We start from the raw sequence: 26319 nt of genomic DNA, 5'->3' as shown, positions 1-26319 counted from the left end.
AAACAAACGCAATCTTAATCTTCAGCAACGACTGAGTTTCTGTGATATATTTATATCTTTAGTCTATAGTTCTTTTAACAATGTCTAAGTTGAAAGGGCATTTAAATTGAACATTCCGTGACATGAAAATTTATGAAAATGAAGAGTCCCTTATGTTGACCTCGAACCCACAAACATGGCGTCGAAGAATAAGTACACGGTATTGCTGCCAACATACAACGAGCGAGAAAATCTCCCACTGATAGTTTGGCTGTTGGTTAAATATTTCTCTGAAAGGTATGACTCAGTTTAGGCAAGACAAGTGTCAATCATGAGAAAATATTACATCCTTGTCCGCTTGTCGTCAATACTCAGACAAACGTCACTAGCAGGATCTGTCAAAATTGGCATGATTTCATCAGAAAAGCTCTTATCTTCGCAGCATAGCTTTCAGATGCTAAAAGAAATATTGATTCAAAGTAAATGGGGGTGTGGGGGTGGGGGTGGGTTGTTGCCGAACATGTGTAATATGGTTGAAAAGAAATATCGTCAATGGTCGTGTTTTCAGATAAACTAAAGCTGTGACGTGGACTTCACTCATATCGATTATAGTTTAGTCTGATTTATCAGTTTCCTATTTGACCGTAATTTTTGTGTTTGTTGTGTTTAGGCTAGAATGTGTCATGTTACCCATTATGTGTGGAAGTTTATGTGTTTTCGGACACCCTTTACTAAAACATCCAGTGTCTAGGATTAAGGGTGTTTGAACAATTGTAAAAATGTCACTGACTTATAAACATGATAAAAGCTAACTTCATTCTAAACACAAGCTATCATTCAGCATATTCAAGAATTTATCATGTCTGTGTGATGCAACACCCCATGTTATGGTCTGAGTAAGCACTGCCATCTGTGATCTGACGATATGATATCCATGTCTGATAACATCTGCTGTTGTTATTATGGTGTTCATTAACTCATCATGTGAGTCAAACTGCTAACAACAATAACCACATGTAAGCAGAGTCATAAGGGACATGGAGAATTCATACAGAAGTGGCACAAATTGATTATTATCTATGATCTAACATGTCTAATCCAACAAAAAGGACAAGGTTACCTAAATACAATATGTAACATTATGAAATTCTTGTATCTTCACTCAAACACACTCTGTCAGGTTGTTTTACACTTGTTAAAACTTCTACACATTTACGAATATTTTATTTTTTTACGTTCAACATATACCAACATTTTAATCTGGCAGTGAGTATACAAAAATACAGTGTAACTATTAACATATACACATTGGTGTCCATTTGACATGCCAGAAAAGTATGGTCATGGATTCTAATCCTTGTTTGACTTTGAGCCATTTTGTTTCTTGGTTTGTCAACACTATATCCATGTTTGTGGGTTTCACCAAAGTGCATCTCTTTGGACTTTCCTCCCATATTAAAGCCGACATGCTGTGACAAAACTGAAATGCTATGTTAAAGTGCCACGAACAATATCACCTGCATCATGCTAATGAATACTTAGTACACGCATTCAATCACTATTCCATACAGCTTTTAGACCGCCTCCGTGGTGTAGTAGTGGTTAGAGCCGCCCGTCCGAGAGCGGAAGGTAATAAATTTATGGGTACAACAAGGAAAACTCAGTATTTTCAAAATAAACATGTATATAAATGATATGTCCATACAGCTTTTAATGGCTCAAAAAGATTCATGTATATAAATGATAGAAACAGAAAACTAAAAGTACTTGACTTGCCTTTCCTAAGTATTCAACATGCATAGCTACACATGATATTATATATATCACAAAGTATTTTCTCTCCAGTGACTATGACTATGAAGTGATTATCATTGATGACGGCAGCCCTGATGGAACTCTGGACGTTGCCAAGGATTTACAGAGAATATATGGAAAAGAAAGAATTGTGAGTGTTACAGTTTCTTTCGCTGTATCTACTGGTCAGGACACAATTTTACAGCTGACATGTGCAGAGCAATAAACAAATTACTTTCTGTTGATGTTTGCTTATTTGTGTTAAAGGTAACTAAGTTTCTTTTAATGAAAACTTTGAAAATAAAAAATCGTGGTTGCCATTCAAGAAGTTATCACATTTCATTAATGAATGTATCAGTAATGTTCTACTAGATCTGTACAATTAATGCATTACACTGTATGATTATTATGCACAGCAAGTTGACTCTTGTGTAAACTTGATATGTGTTCAACCATTAAGGTCTTGGTTAGAATTGGTCTTCAGCAACCTATGCTTGTCGTAAGAGGCGACTAATGGGATCAGGTAGTCAGGCTCACTGACTTACATGTCATCACATCCCAGTTGCATAGATTCATGCCCATAATGTTGATCACTGGATTGTCTGGTCCAGACTCGATTATTTACAGACCACCTCCATAAATCTGGAATATTGCTGAGTGCAGCATTAAGCAACAAACAAATCAGTACAAGTACAAGTTGTATCCAACATGACATTTATTTCTGCAGGTCCTCAGGCCAAGGGAAAAGAAACTTGGACTAGGTAGGTCAACATCTGTCACTTTTCCAGTATCAAAGGATTTGTCATCTTGTGAATCTTTGTGGCAGGATTATGAAACTAAAACTGTGCAGATTAATCCTTGCAATGAAATTAGTCATGAAAAGCATGTAAACTTTATTCACATTTTCAACCAAACTTCCTCCGTAATCTCGAGAAAACAGAAATTGTTTTTTTTATATCTTTTAGCCCAAGTCCTGATCTTTACTATTTGAAAGGGTTCCATAAAAAGGATTATTGTAATTATGGGTATTATACTGTTTCAGGGACGGCCTACATCCATGGCATCAAACATGCTACAGGAAACTTTATCTTTATAATGGATGCAGATCTCTCCCACCATGTGAGTGCATGTTGTTGTCATTGGGGTACACAGAATACTGCAGAGCAAATGATCATCATAACACATAATAATTAGTATGCTATGATTTATGAATGATTTAATTTCACAGCACATGTATCTGTCAACTGTTCTCAGAGTCAGAAAAGTGTACAATCATCATTTCTCCTTAGTGAATGTGAACTGGGGTTACAGAGTACTATTTTGTGTACCATTCTATACCATACATGTATTTGTTTGAATATGTAAAAATATCCATCAAAAAAGAAATCAAACTTGGATCTTTAAAAGTACAAACCTATATTAGGTATTTTAGCTTTCTTTAATTATAATGAAGAAAATGTTTTTACTTTCAGCCAAAATTCATTTCACAGTTTATTGAGTAAGTATAAACATGCAAGTGATGCCACATTCCTGGACAAATGTTTACCACAATATTCTATGTAACTAAACTAAACTAAACTGGTAATTAAATAAAAAACAATTTAACAATATAGATATGTTAAAAATAGTTTGAATTATCATATATCAGAATTGCCAAATGGCAATCTGTGAATAGTCAAGGGGAGGTAATGAAGAAATGAATGTCATTATTATCTCCCCTGGTTTGTACATCGTTTTTTAGCAATTTCAACACTGCCTCATCAGATGCAAATGATGCCTAATATTGTGATCATGTGTTACTACTGGCCAGATATACTTATTCCTATTTGTCTACAAATGTATATCAGAATAATTTACCTTACAGGAAACAAAAGACACATGATTATGACATTGTGCTTGGAACCCGCTACAGTGGTGATGGTGGAGTGTTCGGCTGGGATGTAAAGCGAAAGTGCATTAGGTATGTTATTCAGTCAATATCAGAATTATATCTAATAAGAAATATATTTTATTTCAAGTAAACAGCTGTTATATTTCAGATGTCTAGTTTAGACTAGGTAAAAGGCAGTTGTGTAACTCAGTGGTTAAAGCGTTTGATCATCATGCTAAGTGTCTGGGTTCAGTTCCCTTCATAGGTACATCTGAAGCCCTTTTCTGGTTTCCCTAGCTGTATATACAGTATGAATTGTGCACATACAGTATGTGATGTTAAAATGGTTCAAAGCATCAGTATGTGATGTTAAAATGGTTCCAAGCATCAGTGGGTTGCGGTTTCTGATGTTGATGTTTCAGTCAGGATATAAGTGACTGATGATGTTGACGTTTCAGTCAGGATTTAAATGACCGATGATGTTGATGTTTCAGTCAGGATTTAAGTGACCGATGATGTTGATGGTTCAGTCAGGATTTGAGTGACCAATGATGTTGATGTTTCAGTCAGGATTTGATTGATCAATGTTGAGGTTGATGTTTCAGTCAGGATTTAAGTGACCAATGATGTTGATGTTTCAGTCAGGATTAAGTGACCGATGATGTTGATGTTTCAATCAGGATTTAAGTGGCCGATGATGTTGATGTTTCAGTCAGGATTTGAGTGATCGATGTTGAGGTTGATGTTTCAATCAGGATTTAAGTGACCGATGATGTTGATGTTTCAGTCAGGATTTAAGTGACCAATGATGTTGATGTTTCAGTCAGGATTTAAGTGACCGATGTTGATGTTTCAGTCAGGATTTGAGTGATCGTTGATGTTGATGTTTCAATCAGGATTTAAGTGGCCGATGATGTTGATGTTTCAGTCAGGATTTAAGTGACCGATGATGTTGATGGTTCAGTCAGGATTTGAGTGACCAATGATGTTGATGTTTCAGTCAGGATTTGATTGATCAATGTTGAGGTTGATGTTTCAGTCAGGATTTAAGTGACCAATGATGTTGATGTTTCAGTCAGGATTAAGTGACCGATGATGTTGATGTTTCAATCAGGATTTAAGTGGCCGATGATGTTGATGTTTCAGTCAGGATTTGAGTGATCGATGTTGAGGTTGATGTTTCAATCAGGATTTAAGTGACCGATGATGTTGATGTTTCAGTCAGGATTTAAGTGACCAATGATGTTGATGTTTCAGTCAGGATTTAAGTGACCGGCGATGTTGATGTTTCAGTCAGGATTTGAGTGGATCGATGTTGATGTTGATGTTTCAGTCAGGATTTAAGTGGACCGATGATGTTGATGTTTCAGTCAGGATTTAGTGATTTGAGATGGCCGATGATGTTGATGTTTCAGTCAGGATTTGAGTGACTGATGATGTTGATGTTTCAGTCAGGATTTAAGTGACCGATGATGTTGATGTTTCAGTCAGGATTTGAGTGACCGATGATGTTGATGTTTCAGTCAGGATTTGAGTGATCGATGATGTTGATGTTTCAGTCAGGATTTGAGTGATCGATGATGTTGATGTTTCAGTCAGGATTTAAGTGACCAATGATGTTGATGTTTCAGTCAGGATTTGAATGACTGAAAATGTTGATGTTTCAGTCAGGATTTAAGTGACCGATGATGTTGATGTTTCAGTCGTGGTGCTAACTACATCACACAGGTGTTGCTGTGGCCTGGAGCCTCAGATGTAACCGGCAGCTTCAGGTATGATCCATGCTGATCTACAGAATTTTTCTTAATCTTTATTTATTTTTGTTGTTTCTTTTTAAATAAACATATGCAATGATAAGTACCAGTACTTTATCTTTTCAAACTCCCTGTGAACAGTACTGTATGTTACTGTATGTTTGGTATGAGCAAGAAGTTGCCTCTTGTGTGAACTTGATATGAATTCACCTGAGAAGATCCAGTTTATAACTGATCTTCAGCAACCTATGCTTGTTGTAAGAGGGGCGGTGGGGTAGCCTAGTGGAGGCTCGCGAATCACAACAGGATCGTGGGTACAATGTGTGAAGCCCATTTCTCAGTGTCCCCCTGATGTTGCTTGGAATATTTGTAAAACCAAACTCAGTCAGTCAGTTGTTGTAAGAGGCAATTAACAGGATCGGGTTGTCAGGCTCCCTGACTTGGTTGAAACATGTCATCGTATCCCATTTGTGTAGATCAATGCTCATGCTTTGGATCACTGGATTGTCTGGTCCAGACTTGATTATTTATAGGCCTCTGCCAATAAGCAGGAATATTGCTGAGTGAGGCACTAGAAAACAAATGAAAGAGAGGAAGACAATATGTGTTCTGGTTGCAGATTGTACAAGAAGGATGTACTGGAAAGCCTCATTCACTCATGCCAGTCCAGGGGCTATATGTTCCAGGTGGAAATGATCATCCGAGCCAGACAGTTTGGAAAATCAATAGGAGAGGTAGGGGAGACAACTCTGTAATGTGTAGAAAACTAATCCCAGAATCGCCTGCTTTTCCTTTTGTAGGCGGTGGTGTAGCCTAGTGGTTAAATCATCCACTTGTCATGCTGAAGACCCAGGTTCGATTCCCCACATGGGTACAATGTGAAGCCCATTTCTGGTGTTCCCCACTGCGATATTGCTGGAATATTGCTAAAAGCAGCATCAATCTTAACTCACACACTCACACACTCACTCTTTGGTAAGTGGCCCTTTTGTCAGAGGTACTCCAAAGCAATGTGAAGGCATCAAATTGGCATGCTAGGATCTGATGTCATGGGTACAAATCCCATCAGCCTGATTAAATGTTTCACGGTTTGTCTGCACCATACCATTGGGTTTCACCAAGGTGGTAAACGTCTTCATCTTCGGGGGTCAATTTGTGTTTTCCTCCCACGTCAAGATATAACTGAAATATTGTTGAAAAAAAACAAAACAAACCCGAGTGCAGCATGTTGATGGCAGTTGTCATCAACAAACCCATGTTTGTATATATAGTTGGATCAGTGGCTGCTGAATATTGATCAGTTTATTTGTTATGTAAAACATTTGGAGAAGCCTGTCAGTTAAGCTTAAAGAATCATAGAAAATCACTTCATACAATTATACAGGGTTAGACAGCCTTGATTTTGCATGTTTTGAGTATGAATTTACTTTTCCTGAATCTTAGAATAGAATCCAAATCATTTTGCTGATGTCAACTGTGTTGTATTTGTTTCAACAGGTTCCCATCTCATTTGTTGACCGAGTGTATGGAGAATCTAAACTTGGAGGAAGTGAGATCGCTGACTGGATCAAAGGCACACTCCATCTCTTTGCAACAACCTGAATACACTGTGACCTTGTTAATAAATCTACTATATTTGTACTGTTAATTTGTGTTCTGTCTTTATTTAATGTAATAATAATAATAATAATAATAATAAATGGTCCACTTCCATAGTGTCATTCCAGGATTGATATCTTGCTAAAAGCGCTATTGTTATTACCCCAAATAACCCAAGCTGCCTGTGAGGCCTAGAAGGTTAATAGTCTTATGACTTATTCCACCGGGTACCCATTTTCTGCTGGGTGAACAGAAGCAATTTTGAACAAACTCACTTGCCTAAAGTGAGACCACATGTATCACATGTGCTTCATTGTGGGGCAGGACTGAAGTCCAAGAAACTTTCAGGAGTCACACACGGTCACATGGTCACCCATCCATGCCCAGCGTTGCTTAACATCAGCTGATTTGTGACATGAGCTCTATGCACAAGAACCACACACCACCACAGTGAGACAAGGGGCACATCTTCTATGAAAAACAAAACTGACATATGGCAAAGGACAACTTTATGAACTGGTTCATAAATCATGAAAATCATTCACACAAGATGAGCAGTGTGTCACAAGTCAGTGTTAACTGTGTGTCTTTGTTGTCAGGGGAACAAATTATTTTTTACAGACATTTTGAAAAAAGTCCCAGATTTGGGGCCACATCTGATAGTGAATCATCACAGTATGAAGAAGTTTTATGTAGGATGTGAACATACATTTTGCGAAATTGATAAGGGATATTTTGCCTGCTGCTGAGATACTTGGAACAACAGGATTCAGAAGACGGGACTATTTTGTGTTTTCAGGTTCATAAATAAATTGTATAGTTGAACAAAGAAATATTAACCTCCTTGAAATTTTGGTTTTTAAACTCAATCACCCAAACTAATTATGCATCTTTTACTGACAGTGACAAACACTATTGGAGACTTGAGAGGGGGGACAGGTTGATCTGTACCGAGTATTTGTTTTACATTTCAAACATTTATCCCAAACATTTTAAACATCGGCTTCACACATTGTACCCATGTGGGAAATCGAACTCCTGTCTTCGGCGAGCAAACGCTTTAACCACAAGGCTACCATGTCGACTATCACAGATCCAAGGCAGGGTAAGTGTTGTAACCTTCAGTGGTGCAATAATTCCTACTCTATTGATGCACAAAATAATGTATGCAAATCAATACAATAGTGGTCTTAGAAAGCTGAAGTGTAAGTGAAGTTAAGTTTCTGGTCTCATGAATATAGATCTAATCCCATGCACGTGCAAACACATACGCTCGTATGTTTATGTATGTGGAGAAAACCCTAAACTTCAAACGCTCAAAATTAGATCACGACACCAAATTATAACATGTAACCTTCAAATATAAGGTCTACTATATAGCGACTAGACCAAATTAACATACACAACTGTCAAGTCCATCAGAAACACAAGGCCACTCTCGAAGGTAATCGGTATACAATCGAATCATCCGGACACTTGCGTTTTGTTACTTTTCATCCGGAGAAACAGCAAGTAACATTGCTGGGTGAGGCGTTAAACAACAAGCCAAAGTTACCCCCCACACACACACACCCACACCCCTTTTCCCAAATACTGAATGTACATACATTTTAACATTACAATAAAATTTACAATTTAAAACACGGGCTACAAGCAATTACTTGTACACATACACGTGAAGTCGCGAATAAGTATGAGTAATCCCTGCATGTCTACAAATACACGTACGCTTGGAGTGAGTTGTATTTTATCCCTTTGAGGTAGATGGTCGGGTTCAACGCCATTCCAGGTATATCAGGACATTCATGTGATGGAGAGGCAAAATTTAGCTCTGTATCAAGAATAAAGTGGAAGGAGAGTATTGAAAGGAGCACTACCACAAAACTCTTCATGTTGAAGCCTAACTCAAATGTTTGTTGCCATGGAGAGTAAATAAAGGTTTCTAAGATCTAACCCCAGAAAGGCACATCTACACCAGATGACATCCTCACAAGATGACATCACAGCCCAAGTCACGTTTCCATAGAAACAGCAAAAAATAAAATTCATATCTCGGTCTAACCCCCAAAAGGCACATCTAGGGATCATGCTTGATATGTGTACCAAGTGTGATGAAGCTAGCATGTATAGTTTGGAAGATATGCTGCGGACAAGATGACATCCTCATAGCCACAGCCCAAGTCACGTTTCCATAGAAACAGCAAAAAATAAAATTCATATCTCGGTCTAACCCCCAAAAGGCACATCTAGGGATCATGGTTGACAAGTGTACCAAGTTTGGTTAAGCTATCACGAATAGTTTAGGAGATATGCTTCAGACAAAGTGTGACCGGACGGACGGAACTCGTTTCTATATCCCCCGCAACTTCGTTGTGGCGGGGGATAAAAAGAAGTTACGTGTTTTTATTCACAACGTGTCCTCTTGATGTGGGTGGAAATCACTAAGTGATGCAGGCCTCAGTTGGTTGCTTTGTTGATTAACGCCGTAGTCAGCAATATTCCAGCTATATGGCGGCCTTAATTCCGTCGGGACTAGAAAATCCAGTGATCAACATCATAAGCATCGATCTGCGCAATTGGGATACGATGACACGTGTCAACCAAGTCAGCGAGCCTGACCACCCGATCCCGTTAGTCGCCTCTTACGACAAGCATGGGTTGCTGAAGAACCAGACATATGGTTTTTGAAAGTGAAGAATATGTACGTAGCCTGTTATTAAAGAAGGTATTCTATCATTAAAAATTCATATTAACACATGTGCTATTTATTTAATGTTATATAATTCTAGATCAATATATTCTAAATCCATCACCATATCTACTGACAAGTTTAACACTTTTGTAATATATTCGGCCCAATGTTGGGTCAATCTTCCATTAGAAATTCTCTATCAACAGTGAAAGTGTAATACGTCAATCAGAGGTCACACGATATGTTCTGATTGGGGTGTGCCGACTGCTTGTAAGGGGCGATAACTCTGAAAGTACTTGCTTGGCGGGAACGTTTATGATTGTACACTCGAAACGGAATAGGATGTTAGAATCCCCAGAGCTCACTTCATGAAAAAGTGTTGCGTTTTTCTGCAAGTCAAATAATTTTATAACACAGCGAACAAGTAAGTGTCTCAAAGATACGTTAACACAATCGTCAACTCATTATTGACACCAAAATTCATTCGTGTGGAGCGATCATGCTGCCATTTCTGATTTCACAGCAGAGATTTTTCGCATTTCGTACATTCAGTTTTTACAAGTTGTAGAAATAATATGTTATGTAGATGAAATGAGTAAAGACGATGTGCCCGAACCAGAGCAAATGCAACAAAACGAAATTGCCAAGAATATCCTGGTTTGTTTGTTTTTACTTAGAATTAATAATCTTTTCCTTAGAGAATAACCTCCTGGCTCCACAAATGGTGGACTGGCTCCACTGTAACCTGTGTTTCATACAGCCTGGTGCAGGAGCCAACTTCTCCCTCACCAACTGTGGACATATCTACTGTGAGAAATGTTTGGTAGAAGGTGAGTCAAATAATACTTTTTGTTTGCCAGCTGATTTTATGTACTTTGGTTGATTAGAATGTTGGGATTAGGTGCAGTAAGGTAAAATTGTATCCTGCATTTAACATACAATATTGTTTGTGCTGAAATAGCAAGGTGCATGCACCAGGTACCCCAATCAGACATGGAACACTGCCTCTGAGTGTACAAGTTCTTGTTTTACCACATGAGGGTCAGTATTTTATGATGGGGACATGGCCGGTGCAGCCATCTGATGGCAATTAGCTTTGCAGAGTTGCCTCCCTTGTGAATGCCAGAAATGTATGATCTCGTGTTCAAATTATAACCCAATTCATTCTCTCACTAACTATTTTAACAACTTTATACATGAAGTAAAATAAAAGAAACTTTCAGAAATAGTTGATGTTTCAGGCTGCAAAGAACGATGTCGGATGTGTGGATCCAACTGCACAATCATCAAGCTATCTGCAAATGTGAGTCACATATTTCTCAGTAATTAACTTAATCGGAGACGTAATTGGCTTTGTCAGCAGTTGACAGTTCTAGCTTGTTAGATCATGTTGAAACCTACTGTCTGTCTACTCCAGGATAGAAATACTTTTTGTTCTAAGTGTGCCCTAGGGCACCAGGCAAATATTTTAGGTGTGCCTTTCAGAAATCAAGTGTGCCCACGTTTGTAGAATAAATGACTGTAGCAAGGATGATGATCTTTTGAAATTTATTGTCAGAAAACAACAAATGTAACCAGTTTTCTGTTATCACTAATATGTCTTCTGTTTAAGTTGGCTTTCTTATGTTTCATTTGTTCTGCTTTCCCAACACCTTTAATAGCTAAGAATTGTGTGAGAATTTTTTCAATAAATCTAACATACATAATTTCCTCTTCAATAACTGAACTATCACTCTAAATGAAAAAAAACCCTACCAGATTTCTTTACATGAACCATCATAATTCCAGTGATTTCCTAGGTGATAAAGTCAATAAATGTTTTTGCTTGGTTGTCATTTGCATAAGTGTTTTGTTTGGTTATTAAGTGACTAAAGGTGTGTTATGTCTCTAAAAATATTAGGCGTGCCATAGGGGCACCGAGAACATTTTTTATCCATGCCATTTCGATATTTACCGTGCCATGGCACGCTAATATATGGGGTACGGTATTTCAAACCCTGTACTCAGATATATTTATGTACCTAGGTATACTAGTCCAGCAGTAATTGATAAAACCCAAAATAAAAACTCAGTTCGATTAAGTTTAGCAAATAATAATGATAGTAGCCGTAACAAAATAACAATAATATACCACAAAGTCAATTGTTATTAAACCTGACCTATTATTTCCTGACTGGAAATGCAACTTTGACTCTCAAAGTGTGCATGAATTTTTCACACTTCTAAGTGTTGATTTTCTGTTGGAGAAAAGGTGTAAATTTCCACAGAAATCAAGGGGTTTTGGACATAAAATAAAATAAAATGTAAATATAAAATCCACCTGTCCAACCCATAATTCTTATTAAAAGTGATGAGAAACAAGAATATGTTTATGTGGCCTAATAAAACATACAACTTCCTGTGTATTATGATAACTTCTTGTTTATTGCATGACCTGCAATGTTTTTGCGTAGATGTTTACATGGTTTTAAAGCTAAACGTGTGTTGTATTATTGACTCACCAACTTCTTGAATGCCGATCAAACAACTTTCATAGGTAACTCTAAAGCAGTCATCTTATAATTCTAGAGTTATTGGGGATTTGAAGTGATCTTTTCATGCAGTATCAGGGCTCGATTTAGTGCTTTGTTGCTTGCACTAGTCAGTTTTTGAGTGGGTAAACTTCTGAATAAAACATCTAAATAATTCAATAGCATATTTCTGATATTACATATTGCAATAAAAACAGTGCAACTGGAATTTGACTGGTGCAACTAGGTTTTTATCAAGTAGGTTAACATCTCTTAAATCGAGCCCTGAGTATGTTGTAAAGAGATATGTATCATGATTACTGTTGTTTAAATCTTAAAATTACTTGTTTGGTTTGTTGATATGAAGCATTACAACACTTTCAGATGAAACCAGAAGTGGAACTGTTTTTCACTGATCCTGTGGACATCCTGAGGAAATGTTTGAAGCAAGCCATACAGGTACAGTAGATGATCTTATGCCTGGTACTTGTCTTGGATTCAAAACAAATTGGGCACAAATAATTTAAAACAGGGATAGAAATACTTTTTTTCTAAGTGTGCCTTAGGGCACCAGACAAATATATTTAGGTTTGCCTTTCTGAAATCAAGTATGCCCACATGTTTTTAGAATAAATGACAATGATGATGATCATTTGAAATTTATTGTTAAATAAAGAAATGGGTTTATGAGCATTCAAATATGTATGGTATTATTCAATTTGGAAAAAAATAATTGTTTGGGGGATTAAATGACTAAATGTGAGTTATGTCTCTTAAAAAATTAGGCGTGTCAAAAGGGCACCGAGAACATTTTTTAGCCGTGCCATTTCTGTATTTACCGTGCCATGGCACACTAGTATATGGGGTATTTCGAACCCTGTAATTCTTTTCTTTTCTTTCTTAAGTACTTAATTTCAGAGGTGTTTTGACATTTCATTCATTCTGCGAATTACATTTTAACATCTAGGCCCCATCTACTCTATGCATAGGTTCACTGTCTTGTTCCTTATAGGCAACATTGGATGTATATGAGATGAAAACTGAAATACAAGTCAACGCTACAAAGCCAAAATATTAGTTAAAACTATTACAACATGAATTAACTTACAAAGAGTGATTGTTAAAGGTCACATGCAACCAAAAAATCAAACATAATTAAAACACAATTATCACTTATTCATGACATATAATATACATTGCTGATTATGAAAAAGCATATAAACAAAATTATAAGCGTACAATCGCAAATCAAAAGTGCAATATTTTGTACTTGGGTTTACTTCCCAAGAAACGAAGCAGCCGGGATACCGAACCCAGTCAGAGCGGGTGGGTGTGCACTCAAGTGTAACAGCTGGTTCATTTGCAGATGCCCTCACGGCTCATTGTGTGTGTATATAGAGATGTTGGGTTTTGTAAATACATGCTCATTTTTTGTGTATAACATTTTGCAATCAACAGACATCATAACATATCATGTGTACAAGTATCACACCTGCCTGTCTGTGTAATTGCATAATGTGACAGAGACCGAACTCGGGCCATAAATCAATGCATTTTGTTTATGGTGTATAGTCTGATAGGTGTTAAGTTCAAATTGCATGTGGTCAGTGATCGAAGTTGTGTATTGAATATTGTCATTAGCAGACAGGCAGGCAGACATATAGGTGTCAATAAAACAGACATTGAGTTTTGTCTGTAACAACGACATATCTATATCACAGTTAGAAATTCTGTAAACGCTAAATAATGACATTGCTTTTAAGTATCAAACTGAGAAAGTGACTCGGAAAGAAGAACGTGTGGTGAAATAGACAAATGAAATTATATGAACAGTTAAATCAGTAATCTACTGTCATAACATATAAAAAGCTCACGCCTGTGAAATATCAACAAAACATTAGACAAATAGCTCACACCAAAGCCTTCACCGAGTATTCACCGGACAACCCGCCTCCAAGCTGCGCGAACCTATTTCACTGCGCATGTGCTATGAGCGCAGCCCAGCTGTTGAAACCACTTTTCCCCCAAGTGCTGGGGGAAAATTAGTGAATCGTTTGAACTCTGATTTCGAGCGGGTTTTTTCATCGCGTTATTTTTCAACTTAATAAGTTGAATTTGCATTTTTGGTGATTTGTTTTGGTAAGTCCATACCGAAAGGTATCAGAATCTGCAAAGTTGTGTTTTACGTTGCATGTGACCTTTAATAATTTAAATTTTGCTCAGAACAATTTGCAGCACCCAGATTGAAGTGTATCTTCAGACAGGTGTTTGCATGTTCTCCCGACATCACATGGGTTTCTGCTGAATATTTGATGGTAATGTGACTGTTCATCTTCGAGCAACTTGGGATTTATACTCCCTAAGGAGCTGAGGGTGAAAATGTAGTGCACAGCAATCCATATCCTCATTGTCATCATGTTGTCATCATGTTGCACATTATGTTGTAGGTGTTAGACTTCCAGAAGAACCATCGCGGGAGGATGCTGAGTCACTTTAAGGGAAAGGTACAGTTCCAACACTAACAATGTTCAGGCCCCGATTTCTAAAAACAAACTTAAGTTTTTTCTCAAATTTCAAACTGAGTTGGACAATTTGAAACAGCTGAATTTGTAACTCAACTGCATTTTTTAAATAAAAAAGCCCAAACAACTTAAGTAATCTATCCACCAAACTCAAATCGTTTACTATGTTTGAGTTTAATATCGATTTTAGTTCATTCTGGGAAATGCATTTTCTCAAATTTGAGTAAAAACTCTAACTTAAGTCGAAACTAAGACTTAAGTTTGTTTCGAGAAATCGGGCCAGGATTTTGTAAATACTCCCTGTCTTCATGAGTGACAGTGAGTATGGTTTTGTGCCTCTTTTAGCAATATTCCAGCAATGTCAGGACGGGGGACACTTGGTAAGAAATGGGCTTCAAACATTGTACTCATGTGAGGAATCGAATCCAGGTCTTTGGTGTGACAACCGAACGCTTAACCACTAGGCTATCCCACCGCCTCCTTCATGAATATGCTGACTAACAATACAGATACTGTTCCTGGAGAAAAGTGAAAAATCTGTCCCCATGACAGCTTGAATGAACAGAAATTTGGAATAATTGCACGATCTATTTTGATAGAGGTTTGTCACTTCTCCTGTTGCTGTTATAACAAGACATTTGTTGAACCACATTCGTCTCAGGTCTCGAAGCAGCAGGAGGTGTTGGACAAGGCCCAGCATTCTATACTGAAATACCAGCAAGTAGAGAGGTAAGGCCTGGAAGTGTTATTGTAAAGTTAATGTTGTTCAGGGCTCCAATGTTGTACGGCAGATATGCCCTCCATAGGAAATAATTTACGTGAGCAGATTAAGTCTCTCTTAGAATTTTAAATTTAAATGGCATTGAAAATTGCCTGAAACATTGTAATTACAGTAACTTATACCTAAGTTAATGACTTTAAGGAGGCTGCCTATGTTTTTCTTATAAAAGGACCAGTCCAAGAAAGACAAAGAGGTTTTAATGCTTAGTTTTACGTTATTGAACAAAATGATGATGCTTTCCTCAAATGCCTGCCACAGTCAAGTTATTTTAGAGTCCTAGATGTTTTCCCAGTGTTGTTACACTCCTAATGGAAAGTTTCACAGGTCTTAAGGGGGAGAGGTATCAAATCATGGTAAAGGGTGTGTACATGAGATTGATGGTTCATTATCTTTCATCATTACATGATTGTTGTATTTATTCTTTCAGAGAATTGATACGGTTGAGAGAAGAAAACTCATATTTGAAACGATTGATATCAGAAAAGGTAATGGTGTTATTTGCCGCAGGTATGTCCTGTAGGAACAAGAATTGAACTTTGGATAACATTGAGCTTGGGAGATAAATATAAGAGAGTCATAAGCCATGTTTGCTAGTGACAAAGATTAAACTTGGAAAGTGAGTTATTCTTGTTTTGGTTGTGACAAGTTATCTCAAAGTGAGTGAGTGATTATAGTTTTACCGCTCTCAGCGATATTCCAGCTGGCGGCGGTCTGTAAATAATTGAGTCTGGACCAGACAATCCTGTGATCAACAGCATGAGTATCGACCTGCACAATTGGAAGCCAATGACATGTGTCAACCAAGCCAGCGAACCTGACAACCCGATCCCGTTAGTCGCCTCTTACGACAATCGTGGGTTACTGAAGGTTCATTCTAACCCGGATCTTCACGGGTTATCTCAAAGTAATATTATGTGAAAAATAATTAAAATAAAGTAATAATAAAAATATCAACATTTAATAATTGAAATTGTTAGTCGCACAGGAAACAATAAATTTCTTCTGTAAAACAGAACTAGTCAACATGTAGCCTTCTACTTTACACTAGCCCTTTACAAGTTCTATTGGGCACAGGTTAGGGGCTGTCATATATTTTAGTCTTGAGAGAGGATTATGTGAAGTAGACAGTGACTAAGAATACACAGACTTACCTTCAGTAATATATGGTATCAATACTGTGACACAGGCCTTCAGTAATATCACGGTGGGGGACACCAGAAATGGTAGTGAGATTTAGAAGTGGCTTTAGCTACTTGTCTGAAGCCCTGAGATGAATACAATTTCTGGTACCTGCATTTAATTGACTTCATGCAAAATATGTACTAGCATGATCCATTAAATTTTAAAATTTGAATTTTTGCCTTTCTTATTGTCCATCTTAACGTGTTAATTGAAAAAATACTTTTTGTAACACAAGATTATTAATTTACCATCAGTAATTGTTAATTTGTATCATTAGAGCATGATCATAATATTTTATTGTAATGCGATATATGTTGACATCTGTGATTTATACTTTAAATGTGGTGAATTATATTCTTTTCTTTAATGTGTAGGGACTTGGGAGTCATTCTAGGTAAGTAGCATAAATATAATAAAACTAAAACATTGTGTGATGTATACATTTTGATATGCAGCAACTGTTATGTTGGGTCTCTCGCTTACTGGTGTCTCTTGACCTGGGAGCGAGAAATGATATGACAAGCATCTTGGGTAATCGCGACGTAATTAACCAAAACCGACTATTAATTTATAAATTATGAAATATGATGTTAAATAAAGATGCATTTACTGGAAAGTTAATGTTGACTCTGGCTGCTGTTTGTATTGACGAGGATGCCTTTCACTCCCTCCCTCTGTGGTAATCACTCCTTCCCTCTGTACCACAGGCCCGGGGTCCAGTACCGGGAGCATGCGTCCAGCATCATCATCGCCGGGGAGCTATCGAGGTACAGGGGATGTGGGGTAGCCTAGTGGTTAAAGCGTTCGCTTGTCATGCCAAAGACTCATGGCCCCCTGCTGTTATATTTCTGGATTATTGCTAAAAACCGACGTAAAACTAAACTCACTGCCGAGATACAGCCTTGTATCACTTCTTATAGTCTTGCTAGTTAAAGCACTCTTGTTATATTCATCAGGCTATTTCGCTAATCAGCATATTAAGATCAATAACTGGCAAAGATATGTCGGACAATTTCATCAGTAAATTTTTATCCCAAGTATTTCATGACTAAATATACTGTATCATATTATTAACATGCATGCTAGTGCATTCTCTTGGAGATCATGCAACATTGGTGAATCAGGTTTGGAATTGGTCTTAATCAACCTTTGCTGGTCTTTAAAGGCAACTTAATCAGTGGTTGGGTGCCTTTACTTGGTTGATATTGTGTCATTGTACAAAAGGAGTGAGTGAGTTTAGTTTTATGCTGCTTTTAGTAATATTCCAACTGTATCACAGCGGGGAACACTAGAAATGGGCTTAAAACATTGTTCCTACATGGGGAATCAAACCAGGGTCTTCAGCGTGATGAGTGGACACCTTAATCACTAGACTAACCCACCGCCCCCAAAAGGAGTGAATTGTTCACAGTATCAATATTCTGTTTGGTCCAGACTTTATTATATCCAGACTACAGTCATTGCGTAAGAGACTCAACTACACAATGTGATTTGTTGACATGAAAATTTGTTGCTTGGCAATTTGATTAACTGGGACTGCAGGATTTATCTGGACCTGTTCAAAGGCCGATATTTGACCCAAATCTGTCTGAAAAAACCCATACTTAATTGGAATTAAAACATAAATAAATTAATGTATTTGAGTAATAACTGATGTTACATAGGTGATTTGCATTTCATAAACAGGAAAATTAGTGAGTTAGTTTAGTTTCATGCCGCACTCAGCAATATTCCAGCTATATGGCGGCAGTCTGTAAATAATCGAGTCTGGACCAGACAATCCAGTGATCAACAGCATGAGCATGGATCTGCGCAATTGGAAACCGATGACATGTGTCAACCAAGTCAGCGAGCCTGACCACCCGATCCCATTAGTCGCCTCTTACGACAAGTATGGGTTACTGAAGATCAATTTTCTAACCCGGACCTTCACGGGTAACAGGAAAAAATTAAAAAAAAACAGTCTGTTTCATCATAAGATGCTATTTTTTCCCTGTGGTTGCAGCTTCCCCAACCAGATCCCCTGGCACCCAGACTTCACCCTACAAATCCAGGGGCGCGGCACACTCTGCCCCCACGCAGTAAGTCCACTCTAAACTAACATATTCTGGTGTTTATAATAGGCTAGGCACACATACTGACAAGTAGTCTTAAAACAGAGTCTAGAAAAAAATTCAGTCAAGCTTAGTCACTGAGCTGAAAAACATATATTTGAAACAGCTGCTCACAAGGCTCTGGCACAGACTGCTATGAATAGATACTTCATGGTGTATTCACAGCAGTAAAATGTGAAATATTTTTTAGCAAAACAATGAAGAATCCTTGCATGTGAAGAAAATTTCAAGAAAACAAACCTACAATAAATTTAAAATGTCCCAAATTTGATCCAAAGTTGCCAGCAATTCTGCCAAAAGCACATTTGGAATAAAACCTTGACACTGATATACCCTTTTGATATACCCATTTGATCAACACCTTATTTCATGTTACAATTGCCCTTACATTGGAATATAAAAGCTGATATGTTCTTTTTTCAATTTAAAACATAAACTATAATAAAAGAAATGCTGACTGTTTGATGATGAAATGCTCTGATTTTCAGTTACTCCAGTTCCCAGCCTCAGTCGGTAAGTTCTAGAGATGTGAATGAGTATGGCTTTACGCCACTTTTAGCAATATTCATGCCGTATCACGTAGAGGGACCCCAGAAATACGCTTCATACACTATAATCACCAGGTCTTCCAGGATTTTCCAGAAAGCCGCCCACTCAAAAAATCGCCCATGGGCGCTTATTTTAGGTGGGCGATTATATGGGGTTAAAACTTCTTTTTTCATTACTGCTATTTAGAAATAAAATTCACAGTAAACTTCGTTATTTATGTGAAAATGCAAGCTTACATTTATAATGTCCAGATAAACCATGAAAGAAGCAGAAACTATGGCGATTTTTTTCCATTTGTGACATGTCATAACATGCCCGTGCCTTTTTCCTTTATATTTTCATTTTTACGTAATCAGAAAATTATAATAAAAAGATTTTTTAAATAATATGTATGGTCGCCAATTTCCCGATATCAGTAGCTTCCGCTCGGTAACATGACACAACAGCGGAAAATACCCCCATTTTTGAAGCTTCGTATGAATAACATGCGAGGCGAATCGTTTGATGTCGGGTATCGTTTGAAAGCTCTGAACATCAACAATATCACTGTACCCTTGTCGAGAGTATTTTCACAGTTGTAAGAAGCGATTTTATTGGATAAAGATTCGTTTCTAATGACGCTTTTTCACCACAGTCTGCTATATGGGTCGTGATTGGTCAAAATCAGACACATGACCTAAGGCAGCCAATTATGTTATGGCAATGGATACCGTCCTCATAAAAGCGAAAACTTTTCAATGTGACGAGCAAACGCTTTAACCGCTAGACTACCTCACCACTCCAAACTAGAGAAGGAACGCCATCCATGTTGTCGTGGAACTTGAGTAGTGTTGGGAATTGGTTGAAATTTCACAATTGATAATTGGTTCCTTGCCAACGAGCAATCATCGAAAAAAATTATTAGCATCATTTTTCAGATTTTCCTATTCAGGTTGTTATTACAGATAAGTATAACATGGTTTTCTGTTGTTGTTTTGTGGTTTTTTATTTAGAAACTGCGCAAATTCCATTTGCAAATTTCACATCCAATGCAAAATGATGCAAATTGCTACTTTAAATTGATGACTCATGAACATAAACTTCCCAGAATCTTCAAGAAATATTCAGTCATGACTTTTCAGTAAGTGAAGAGAGTTTTCTAAGAATTAAACATGTTTTCAGGCCCTGACAACTTTCGAAGATATGTTCCATCATCAAGTGTTTCAAATACTAAAACAGTAGTTCTAAAATTGTTTGTGTTTGATTATGAGAAAAGGTGATCGATCGCTTGGTCATTTGGTCACTGCAAGCAATCTTCGATTATTTCAATTAATCAGAACACCACTAGACTTGAGTAACAAGCCAGCCAAACAAACCAGATATATTCCGCCAAATGCAACATTCGTGCCATTTATGTTTTCCATTTATGAAACAAGACAGTGGAATAAGACTGTATTGGGAATTGTAGAAATGGTAAGATTTGTCATTTGAGGAAGTGTTAGTAAAGATGCTGAAATTAATCTGTTTGAAATTAAACGTAAATTTTACTGTTTATCACTGAAATGTATGATCATTGCATTTAAGATGGCTTAAGAAGGCCTTGGGTTTGGTGGGTTTAGTTAATTATGACCCCTTCCTCAGATGTTTTATTCTGTATCCTTTCTAGCAGCAGATTTCAGGAACCTCACCAATGACTTCTGGCCGCATCTCTGTGAGGACACCGCCCTCTGGTGGCAGAATAGGTAGCATATTTTGTTTTTAATTTTCAGTTACAGTCTTTTACACTGGCTAAGCTCTATTTTAGATGATTCAAAATGAAGGTGTTGATACTTGTGCATAGCACAGTATTACGTTTCAGATGGTTGTCGGCCAAATGAATGTCCAGTTGTTAGGATATGATATTGTATAAAAGTGTGTGTGAGAATCAACCATAACTTTGCTCTGTACTTGTCCTTGATGACTGACCTGCTGTACACCTGACGCAGTATTGGCCATGATAACCTTGCAACACTGGCCATGATAACCCTGCAACACTGGCCATGATAACCCTGCAAACACTGGCCTGGCCATGATAACCCTGCAACACTGGCCATGATAACCCTGCAACACTGGTCATGATAACCCTGCAACACTGGTCATGATAACCCTGCAACACTGACCATGATAACCCTGCAACACTGGCCATGATAACCCTGCAACACTGGTCATGATAACCCTGCAACACTGGCCATGATAACCCTGCAACACTGGCCATGATAACCCTGCAACACTGGCCATGATAACCCTGCAACACTGGCCATGATAACCCTGAAGTATTGGCCGTCATAACCCTGCAACACTGGCCATGATAACCCTGCACCACTGGCCATGATAACCCTGGCCATGATAACCCTGCAACACTGGCCATGATGGCCATGATAACCCTGCAACACTGGTCATGATAACCCTGCAACACTGGTCATGATAACCCTGCAACCCTGGCCATGATAACCCTGCAAAACTGGTCATGAGAACCCTGCAACACTGGTCATGAGAACCCTGCAACACTGGTCATGATAACCCTGAAACACTGGCCGTGATAACCCTGCAACACTGGCCATGATAACCCTGCAACACTGGCTATGATAACACTGGCCGTGATAACCCTGCAACACTGGCCATGATAACCCTGCAACACTGGCTATGATAACCCTGAAACACTGGCTATGATAACCCTGCAACACTGGCCATGATAACCCTGATATATGGGCCATCACAACTCTGATGTACTTTCACCATGACAACCCTTTTATGTGGGCCATGACAACCCTGATATATGGGCCATAACAACCCTGATGTATTGACCATGATAACCCTGATGTACTAGCCATGATAACTCTGATGTACTGGTCATGATAACCCTGATGTACTGACTATGTACTGACCATGATAACCCTGATGTACTGGCCATGATAACCCTGATGTACTGGCCATGATAACCCTGATGTACTAACCATGATAACCCTGATGTACTGGCCATGATAACCCTGATGTACTGGCCATGATAACCCTGATGTACTGGCCATGATAACCCTGATGTACTAAACCATGATAACCCTGGTGTACTGGCCATGATAACCCTGATGTACTGGCCATGATAACCCTGATGTACTGGCCATGATAACCCTGATGTACTAACCATGATAACCCTGATGTACTGGCCATGATAACCCTGATGTACTAACCATGATAACCCTGATGTACTGGTCATGATAACCCTGATGTACTGGTCATGATAACCCTGATGTACTGGTCATGATAACCCTGATGTACTGGTCATGATAACCCTGATGTACTGGTCATGATAACCCTGGTGTACTGGTCATGATAACCCTGGTGTACTGGTCATGATAACCCTGGTGTACTGCCATGATAACCCTGGTCATGTACTGATGTACATGATAACCCTGATGTACTGGTCATGATAACCCTGATGTACTGGTCATGATAACCCTGATGTACTGGTCATGATAACCCTGATGTACTGGTCATGATAACCCTGATGTACATGATGATACCCTGATGTACTACCTGGTCATGATAACCCTGGTGTACTGGTCATGATAACTGTATGATAACCCTGGTGTACCTGTCATGATAACCCTGATGTACTGGTCATGATAACCCTGATGTACTGGTCATGATAACCCTGATGTACTGACCCATGATAACCCTGATGTACTGGGCCATGATAACCCTGATGATGACAACCCTGGCCACGATATGCCTGATGTACTTGGCCATGATAACCCTGTACTAACCATGATAACCCTGGTGTACTTACCATGATAACCCTGATGTACTGGTCATGATAACCCTGATGTACTGGCCATGAAAACCCTGATGTACTAACCATGATACCCTGATGTACTAACCATGATGCCCTGATGTACTGGCCATGATAACCCTGATGTACTGGTCATGACAACCCTGGCCAGGATATGCCTGATGTACTGGCCATGATAACCCTGATGTACTAACCATGATAACCCTGATGTACTTACCATGATAACCCTGATGTACTGGCCATGATAACTCTGATGTACTAACCATGATATCCTAATGTCCTGGCCATGATAACCCTAATGTACTGGCCATGATAACCCTGCTTCTGTATCTGTGGTTTCAGCCAGCAGTCAAGTGACACCCATCCACGACTTCCACAGGTCACAGACACCGCTGTAGGTACATCTGCACTCAGATGCAGCCTGTTTTTTTTCTCTAATTTCAATCCATGTCTCAGTGATATTTTATACCATGGAAAAATAAAGTCTTTCAATTTATCACTCTTTCAAGATGTCAATCTAGTATGTCAAATAAACTATGGAGTGAAGAAACTTGAACAGAAGATGTTTTCCACAGTGACAGTATTTCCGTCTACCTGCCGTTTCATTACCAAACATGAAAGCCTTTGTCCATATTGACATGAGATATACATGTTATGACTCCATGAGAGTGAGTGCATCGCAAAGGCCTTGTTTCACCCATATTGCAACGATGTACACGAGAGATATGTGTAATGTACATGAAAAGTGTATGTAATGTACATGAAAGATATATGTAATGTACATACGAAGCACAACCAGATCACTATTCTAGACGTGACCTGTATATCATGACTTTTTAGATCAGCAAATTGTCCAGGGGTATTGTTTACCAGTGTGTGATGTTCTGTGTTTCAGATCTGTCCCACATCCTATCAGTCTGCCAAGCCCCTCACCTAAACGTTCATATTGAAGAAGAGCGTGTTGAGGATCTGAAGATCGAGTCCACCTTGAGCTTGTATGTTAGGTTGTACAAAGTCTATATTGTTAATAAACTAAACAAATGTAGAAAGATTGTTGTTTTGAATAACCGAAGAAAATAGTGAAACTGGGTTCCAGGAAGATATGCTTGTGGAGGTCAGCAACGTGATCCCCCTAGTCAGGATCCTTGTGGCTGTTGATAGCATGTAATTTTAACATAGAATGGGATGGTGAACTTATCTCTCAATACTTACAGCATTTCAGAAGAATAATGACCTGTTTCAACAAAACAGACCAGAACTTTTATTAGGCTCAGGCAAGGATTCTTGGCATAAGAGGAACAAATTTGAATACATAGGATAGTCAGATATATGGTTTACATGGAGGTTTTTAGTTTTCTTGGTTTTTAAAGAATGTGCATAGTGTTTTTAAAACACATTTGTTACAGTTAAACAATTCTTGAAGTTTTTACTCACTGGCGTTTTTTAGCATAATAGTTTATATACGGTATATGTGTCGTATATGTACGATGGTTAGCTTTGGTAACGTTTAACTGCTTTGGTGTTCAGCAACCCATGCTTGTAAGAGGCAACACACGGGATCGGGTTGTCAAGCTCACTCGAATCCCAGTTTAGTAGATCGATGCTCATGCTGTTGATCACAGGATTGTCCACATTTACTGACCACAGACGTATAGCTGGAATATTGCTGAGTGCAGCGTGAAGCAACAACCAAACCAAAATTACTTTTCCCTTTTTGAAAACATTTTCTTATGACTGAGAGTTTAACTACAGAAGAACATTATGCTCATCAGACCAGGTGAGCTACTGTACTTTTGTCCTTTCTTGTTGGTCCACGTGTATCAAATACGCTTAATAACAATTAATTAAGGGACTTTCTATGACTTGTCCTGTCAAAAGCCTAACCTCAACTGAAGAGAAGTATATCAAGAGACTGGGCAGATATAGGTACAAGTTCAGTGTAGACTGACCGGAACTGGATAGTCCGTCCCAGGTGATTCGTACCCAAACCTTTTTGGTGGTCTCGTACCCAAATATTGGACAACCCAAACCCACTCGTGTCTGAACAACTGAATTACTCGTACCCTACAAAAAGCGAATCCATGCGGAATGAAACAATATGTGATTTGAAGTGATTGTCTGCATTCTGAACTGCATGATCTGGTCATCCAAGCACAGACTGTGTAAACTTCACGTTACTCCGACAGACTTCTGGTGTCGATGTGCGGAGTTGCGTTGTTGGACATGATTCGGATTTAATCGTTGTATTGGCATTCAAGAAGTTGGTGAGTCAATAGTGAAGCATATGACTTTGTGGATGACAATTTGTTTATAGCATAGAGCGACGTTTCGATGCGGATTTTACGCCGTTTATCAAGCTAAGAATCTACACCGAAACGACGAACTATGCAATAAACAAGTTGTTATCCATATGTTTCATTATTGATTCGAATTTAGTTCCGTCCCGAATATTTTTCAAGGTTTGCCAACGCCACGCCCCTACTCGTGTGATTTCACCGAAGCGACAAACGTCCGAGACCTGTACAACTTTGATCTATCCTCACGACCGCCTCCGTGGTGTAGTGGTTAGAGCGGAAGGTCGCGGGTTCGATCCCCGACCGCGTCATACCAAAAAGACGTTAAAATATGGTACTTGTTGGTCCCTGTCTGGCGCTCGGCATTAATGGGTACAACAAGGACTGGTCGGCTCGGAGTCAGTATAATGTGTCTGAGTGGGGTATTCATGCTTCACTGCGGCATGGTATCTCAGTGGGCTAGCACTATAAAACCAGCTTCAGTCTGGGCTAGTACAAGCAGCCGCACACACACATACACACGCATGCACGTCGTCATGTGAGAGAAATATTCTCAAGCACGACGTAAAACCCAATTTCATCTCACCCACCTTGATCTATCCTCACACATTCAGCTGGTCAACACACAGTAAAAAAAGGGTAAGAGCTGTCTAACGGGATCGGGTGGTCAGACTCGCTAAATTGTTTGATCCATATGATCGCATATCGATTGCGTAGATCTATGCTCATGATGTCGATCACTCGATTATCTACAGATCGCCGCCACATTATCGGAATATTGCCGATTGCGACGTTTAGCAGTGGAGAAAAAAAAGTCAAAATAACGGGTGTACTGTTAAACCTAACACATGTTTGTATTTACTCTGTTCCCCGC

The 26319-nt window shown here is 38.6% G+C and overlaps 2 protein-coding genes across 4 annotated transcripts; both read left to right on the top strand.

Annotated features, from left to right (window-relative positions):
- The first annotated feature begins 131 nt into the window (after positions 1–131).
- LOC124290170 (dolichol-phosphate mannosyltransferase subunit 1-like) lies at positions 132–7045 on the top strand. Its single transcript, XM_046726865.1, has 9 exons — positions 132–276; positions 1825–1924; positions 2501–2534; positions 2816–2892; positions 3246–3271; positions 3638–3733; positions 5347–5415; positions 6017–6131; positions 6895–7045. Exons 1-9 carry the CDS (start codon positions 176–178, stop codon positions 6997–6999), a joined length of 723 nt encoding a protein of 240 aa, XP_046582821.1. The 5' UTR covers positions 132–175; the 3' UTR covers positions 7000–7045.
- A 2938-nt stretch (positions 7046–9983) lies between these two features.
- Positions 9984–24196, top strand: LOC124290165 (RING finger protein 212B-like). 3 transcript variants are annotated; one of them, XM_046726862.1, is made up of 14 exons: positions 9984–10112; positions 10387–10518; positions 10930–10991; positions 12583–12657; positions 14646–14702; positions 15382–15449; positions 15929–15986; positions 17058–17077; positions 17391–17450; positions 18689–18764; positions 19286–19310; positions 20992–21067; positions 23494–23545; positions 24047–24196. In XM_046726862.1, exons 2-14 carry the CDS (start codon positions 10410–10412, stop codon positions 24086–24088), a joined length of 780 nt encoding a protein of 259 aa, XP_046582818.1. In that variant the 5' UTR covers positions 9984–10112; positions 10387–10409; the 3' UTR covers positions 24089–24196. The 3 variants fall into 3 exon arrangements, with proteins under 3 accessions (XP_046582818.1, XP_046582817.1, XP_046582816.1); XM_046726861.1 differs by having other exon boundaries at positions 10918–10991; positions 20995–21067; XM_046726860.1 differs by having other exon boundaries at positions 10918–10991.
- Positions 24197–26319: the final 2123 nt, after the last annotated feature.

This window comes from Haliotis rubra, unplaced genomic scaffold (assembly GCF_003918875.1).
Source record: "Haliotis rubra isolate DU_JTF1 unplaced genomic scaffold, ASM391887v1 Scf459, whole genome shotgun sequence".
NCBI lineage: Eukaryota > Metazoa > Mollusca > Gastropoda > Lepetellida > Haliotidae > Haliotis > Haliotis rubra.
The sequence above is the reverse complement of the archived record's forward strand: the minus strand, read 5'-3'. Positions and strand labels throughout refer to the sequence as shown.

Bases quoted from the DNA above. Each gene is read 5' to 3' on its own strand.
- LOC124290170 (XM_046726865.1), top strand. From the start codon at position 176: ATGGCGTCGAAGAATAAGTACACGGTATTGCTGCCAACATACAACGAG. The intron at 2,893-3,245 runs GTGAGTGCATGT...TTTTACTTTCAG, and splicing joins ATGCAGATCTCTCCCACCAT to CCAAAATTCATTTCACAGTT. The intron at 3,272-3,637 runs GTAAGTATAAAC...TTTACCTTACAG, and splicing joins TTCATTTCACAGTTTATTGA to GAAACAAAAGACACATGATT.
- LOC124290165 (XM_046726860.1), top strand. From the start codon at position 10,410: ATGGTGGACTGGCTCCACTGTAACCTGTGTTTCATACAGCCTGGTGCA. The intron at 12,658-14,645 runs GTACAGTAGATG...ATTATGTTGTAG, and splicing joins GTTTGAAGCAAGCCATACAG to GTGTTAGACTTCCAGAAGAA. The intron at 19,311-20,991 runs GTAAGTTCTAGA...TATCCTTTCTAG, and splicing joins CCAGTTCCCAGCCTCAGTCG to CAGCAGATTTCAGGAACCTC.